This window comes from Stereum hirsutum, assembly GCF_000264905.1.
Source record: "Stereum hirsutum FP-91666 SS1 unplaced genomic scaffold STEHIscaffold_24, whole genome shotgun sequence".
Lineage (NCBI taxonomy): Eukaryota > Fungi > Basidiomycota > Agaricomycetes > Russulales > Stereaceae > Stereum > Stereum hirsutum.
The window spans coordinates 1,154-7,090 of record NW_006763154.1 but is presented as its reverse complement, the minus strand read 5'-3'; the positions used below and the strand labels follow the sequence as shown (position 1 = coordinate 7,090).

Here is a 5,937-nt window from a genome sequence, read left to right as displayed (position 1 = left end):
TTTTAACGAATAGATTGTCTTCTAACAGAATTTGATCTTCGTTGTCCTGGGATCCATCGTCGTGATCTCGTCTTCGAGATAACCCATCCGACCTTGCTTGTGTCTTTCCGGGTTTGTGGGTAATCTGAAAGTCATAGTCTTGTAATTCCGCGCTCCACCGGGCTTGACGTCTGTTAAGCTTGCGAGCGGTTCGGAAATACTGTAGATTACGGTGGTCCGACCATACATCTATTTTGTGTGGACTTCCTGCAAGATAGTGCCTCCATGCTTCGAAGGTCTTCATAATTGCTAGAAGTTCACGGTCGTGTACGTCGTAGTTCCGTTCGGGTTCGCTCATTGAGGCAGAGATGTAGGCGCACGGATGCCAGTGTCCTTCGTGTTGCTGGGATAGTACTCCTCCTATCGCAAATCCTGATGCATCGCATTCTACTCGGAATGGTTTCTCGGGGTTGGGTTGGATAATAACAGGCGCTGTCGTAAAGGCCTGTTTGAGGTCATCAAAGGCCTTTTGTTCCACGTCTGTCCATCTCCACTTGACATCTTTCTTCGTTAGATCGTTGAGGGGTCGTGCTTTGTCCGAGAAGTTTCGAATAAATCGTCGATAAAAATTTCCGAATCCTAAAAATGACCTGACATCCGTTAAATTTTTCGGAGTGGGCCATTCTAGTACTCCGGCAACTTTGATGGGGTCCATCGAGATTTTTCCATGTCCTAAAATCATTCTGAGGTATTCGACTTCCGAAGCTTCGAAGGTGCATTTTTCGGGTTTAAGGAACAGGTCATTGTCTTGAAGTCGTTTTAGGACTTCATTGACAATAGCTCGGTGTTCCTCAAGTGTCTCGGTTCCGATGAGGATGTCGTCCATGTAAATTACCACTTTCCCAGTGGCAATTAAGTCTTGGAATATATCGTCCATCATCATTTGGAAAGTCGCAGGGGAATTGGTGAGGCCGAAAAACATGACCATGGGTTCGTATAGACCTCGGTTGGTAAGAAAGGCTGCTTTCCACTGGTCCCCGTCGGCTATTAGAATATTGGTATAGCCGTATTGGACGTCCATTTTTGTGAAAATGAAGGCGGTAGCCATTCTGTCGAATAGTTCTGTGGTAAGGGGTAGTGGGTATCGATTTTTGATGGTCATTTCGTTGATTTTCCTATAATCCTGGACTGGTCGTAGTTCTCCATCCTTTTTCTTGACAAAGAATAATGGTGATGCTAGTGGAGAGTTAGATTTACGGATCGTGCCTCTTTCCAAATGTTCGTTTAGGAATTTATCGAGTGCTATTTGTTCAGCCGGGGTAAGAGGATAGACCTTGCATGTGTTTTGTGGTACGGCATCGGGTTTGAAATCTATGTGATGGTCCCAAGGTTTTGAAGTGGGGAATCGTTTTGATTCTTCGTCGCTGAAGACTTTTCGGAATTGTTGATATTGTTCTGGTACAATTTCCTCGTAGGTGCGGGCTTCCTTGGTTTTAGAAGCTTCTTCAGCGAGTTCTGTAGATTTCAACGCACGTCGCACAAACTCTTCTTCCTCGTCTTCTTCAAACCCTGGCGTCCACCATACTTCATCATCTTCTCCTAGTTCCATGGATTTTATAAAGACCTGCCCGGCTTCCTTGATATGTATCCTGTAGCGATGTTGATCTAATCGCTTCTGGACTCGTTCAGAAAATGTAGTTTTCGCTACCGTTTTTCTGAATGTCGTCCTTACGCCTCCTATAATTCTGGAAGCGCGGTGTTCCTTAATTGCTTTAAGGATCTTCTTTTTCTTCTTCTGTTTCCTCTTTTTGCGCATTGTGAGTTCGCAAGAAAGAGGACAGTCTTGGAACAGCATATGTCCGTTTCTCCAGTTAAGGGCTGGGTTATGTTTCCGTAGCCAAGGAAGTCCTAAGATTAAAACATCTTCTCCTATGTCGGTGACAGAGAATTTGGCCTGTTCTTCGTGATCACCGACTTTGAGAGTGGTTTCGACATAGTTCGTAATTTTTCCTAGGATGTTGGCAGAGTTGTCAACGTTTCGAACGGTTTTGGGTTTCGCATAGGCCTTGGTGGGGATTCGGTGTTTTCGAACAAAATTCCAATGGATAAATAGCCCGCTGGCTCCTGAGTCAATTAGAGCACGGGTATGGACGTCTTGATGATTCCCTCTGATGTAAACTGGAAAGCGCATAGATTGTGGCATAGCTATTGTCCGTATGAGTACATCGCGAGGGAATCGTGTCTGTGCCTGAAGTTGCATCACGAGCTTCAGGCCTTTCAAAAATCCTGTCCATTGTTCGAGTCCGTGTCTCTTCCCGCTTCTTCCATTTCCCCAAACATCTCTAGGACCGTATCCTGATCTTCGTTCGTCATATTCTGGATCTTGCGAACGAGTTCTTGTATCGCATTCTTCCCTTGGGGTAGAGCTTCGCTCTGTTGCAGGTTCGAGGCTGATGCCGGTTGGTTATTGACCGTGGTCTGGCGAATCTGCTGACGGAAAGGATTGGTATTTTTGCCTGGAGCACCTTGGTTGTTCTTTGGGTGAAACTTGGGATCAGCGGCGCAATGTCCGATCTGGTCACACCTAAAACACCTTCCTTCCTGTATGTACTTCTGGTGTTCCTGAAAACTGAGGTTGACCGCTCGAACTTGGGTTGTGTTGGAGCGGTTCCTCCAGTTAGAGGATCGGCCGCGATTGCCTGGGGTGGAGGCATTGGATGCTCTCCATTGCGCGTTCATGGCCGTTGCCCTTTCGCACCATTCCTCGAACGATACTGGCAGCGGGAATGTGCTGTAGATCTTGGTGCAAAGTGCAGGGTTGAGGCCTTTCTGAAAGAATATGACCTTCGCGTTCTTTCCTTTGATTTTGCCTTTGGAAATAAGGATCTTGAACTTGGTGACGTAGTCGGTGGCGTTCATATTTCCCTGACGGAAACTATCCAGATCGAATCAGCTCTGTATTTCTTGAGCGGCGTATTCGAACTCCCTTCGGATTTGCGCTTTGAAATCCTTCCAGGTTCCGTATTCCGGCTTCTTGGGCGTTATGGGAGATATGCCCAAGCCTTCCCCTTCCTCTCCTTCTTCATCGTCGCTATCCTCTTCAGGTCCGTTGACCTTGTCCAAGAAGACTGTCTTCCATGCTCCTGCCGTATCACCTTTCATATACGACAGAGCGAAGATAATCTTCTTTTCATCCTTCTTGCATTTCTCCGGGTTTGCAGCGAAATATAATTCGTAGCTGGTGATGAATTCTTGGACTTTAGAGGCTTCTCCTTTAAAGTCGTCAGGTGCGCTGATCTTGGTGTCTTTGGCCATATCGTCGGAGTCGTCAGAGTCACTGTCTGTGTCTGAGTCTGTGTCTGCGCCTGATGAATCGCTTGGTGATGGTCCTCCCGGTGGTGCAGTGTCCTTCTTGGTTTCCTTCTCTGGTTCTGCTCCTGAGCCTCCTGGTGGTGGTGGTGGTGATGATTCTTCTTCGGAGTCAAAGTTAAGGTGCTCGTATTCTGGATCTTTTGCTAGAACCCTGACTGGAACGTCTGTGTGGTTCGCGTACACCCAGCGGTTATGTAAAACCTGGATGTTCTGTTCTTGTTGTTTGGTTTCAGTGCGTGTCCCGTCTAGGAAGGTTCTGCACTTCCAACGTTCCCCGTCGTGGTATGAGTTGGCGGGTTTAGGAAGATGGTATGGGATAGTCCTTGTTCCTCCTTGACTGTTGTATGTGGAAAATGGTACCTCTTTTCCGTACCAATCCTTGTCTTCTTCGGTATATATCCAACGGTCACCGTCTACCTTGCAGAAAAAGATAGAGTCTTGTCCTTTATAATGAAGGGGTGGTTCTGAGGTATAAAGTCTTTCAGAACCTTGGAGGACGTTTATATGGTCCGGGAGATATACTCCTCGGGGTACTTCGATTCGGGGTGCCGTGATGTCTATTTCCTGAGTCCCTCCGCGGACTGATCGTTTAGGCTAGGAGAACCTGTTCAAATGTTACGACCGGGCTTAAGCTAGGCTTAAGGGCGGCGTCAGTTTCGTGAAGCGGGGAATGATCGAGTCGTTCGGCGCCGTCGGCTTGGGCGATCAGCGAGGGGCTTCGGAGGTTCCGGATCCGGGGTTCTGGCTCGGTTCGTCTAGACGCGGCGTCCGGTCTAGGATCGAGTTCGTTCAGATGAGGTGTCCTCTTCTGAGGCAGGCATCCTGCTAGAGCTGATGTAGATTTGAGGTTTCAATGGTAAAGCTCTTCTGTAGTCGATATTCGAGGGGTATCGTCTTGAGGTCGCACAAGTCGATATCAAGAATTCTGGTGAATTCAACTGAAACACTGTAGGTACGATACAAGTGAACAGGTTGGACAATCTCGACTACAAAGGTTCGATATTTATACTAGTACAAGTCCGTGTGAATCGCCACGTCATATAGGTCCGCCACATCAGCCTAAGAGTCCGTCTGCTCCGCCGAGCCAGAGCCAAGCCACACCGCGGTAGTCCATATTTGAACGAGATATCGTGTCCGCAGTCCTTCCCTACGTGTCCAGCCCACTATCGTACGTGTCCGAAGTATGTATACATGTCCAATGTAAGTATACGTGTCCGTTAGAGAAAGGGATATGTTTATAGAAGGGTTTTAAAGGGATTTCAGTGAAAAGGGATCGAGCCGAAGTCCGGGTGTGTGTCGCCTTACTAGGAACGCGGTAAAGGAAAAGAAAAGAAAAATATACACGAAGTAACAGAGAAGAAAAAGCGTCCATAACACTTTGTCCTCAAACTGAGACGGTGTAGGATGCTGAGTATATGAGGAAACAGCTACATTGCTCGGAGAATTTTGAAGGTGACGATTGTTAGAGAACAGTCCATGGGCTCCCCAACATCAAAGATCCCATCCACTTCCTCGGGTAATCCTCCCCACTTAGCAACATAATCAAGGCCAATCGAGGGGGGCTGTGAGGTGGACGGTGGCGGTGGTAGAGGATAGATAGGCGGGCCTGAAGACAAAGCTGTGGCATGTGATACTGAAGATTGAGATGCTGTGGGGTGATGACTGGGCACAAATGGAGAATATGCTATTCTACGCGGCTGTGATGGTGGAGGTGGAGGTGGAGCAAAGGATGTCAAGTCTGATAGAGTCGAGGTAGAAGGTGGCGGACCAGAGACATGACCTATATATGGAGCGCAACAGGTAGTGCAGCTGGACATGTAGTCTGCAACCATGTTGTCCTGTTGAGAACCAATCAGGTCAAGCAAATACTAGAACTTGGTGACGGAAAAATGCACACTAATAAAAGGGTGACCATCGTCATGTCCTATCCTAGGTGGGATTGTAATGGCCATCACTCTCTCATGATCACGAAGGTGATGTCCACAGATACAAAAATCAGGTTGAGATTCTGGCCGGGTATCCTAATTGAGCGAAGATCAGTATTGGGTAGCCTCTCTGCTAAATGCGTAAGGTGTGGATGTACCGAAGTGGGCTCGGTGCATGGACACCCCTAGACTCCCCAGAGATCGACAGTAATGATTATGGCCTGGCATTTGTGCTGGTTCCAACAGTCATTCGGCGCACAGAGTGACCATAAATTACGATGTTCAGTTTATGTGGCACCTTGGTGATACTGCTGGGTTCAATTCCCGGTATGTGCAAACTTTGTGGGTGACTGTTTTTGGTGGTGTTCACTATCGAAGCACTTGAATTGGAGTGAGGTTTTTGCAGTGAATAATGTTGTGTCTCTTAATTGGATTTAGCATTAATGTAAGATGAATCAACTTAATTCCACATCATTGCAGACATTAGCCCCTTTAGCGCTGTGGGGCATACAATGAACGAGAATGCACTACATCATAAAGCTCCCTGCACAAAGTGACAACTCTGGTCTCTAACCCCATCAACTCATCTCGGCTCAATCCCTCTAGATCCAGCATACTAAGCTTTCCAATAAGATCTCTAATCTTCCGCCCCTCTTCTACA

General features: G+C 47.3%; 1 protein-coding gene across 1 annotated transcript; it reads right to left on the bottom strand.

The window, feature by feature from the left end:
* Positions 1-3,057: 3,057 nt before the first annotated feature.
* STEHIDRAFT_43786 (uncharacterized protein) lies at positions 3,058-3,288 on the bottom strand (the record flags this gene model as incomplete). Its single annotated transcript, XM_007311107.1, has 1 exon — positions 3,058-3,288. A coding segment is annotated over one exon (231 nt), but the record flags the coding sequence as incomplete, so codon positions are not given.
* Positions 3,289-5,937: the final 2,649 nt, after the last annotated feature.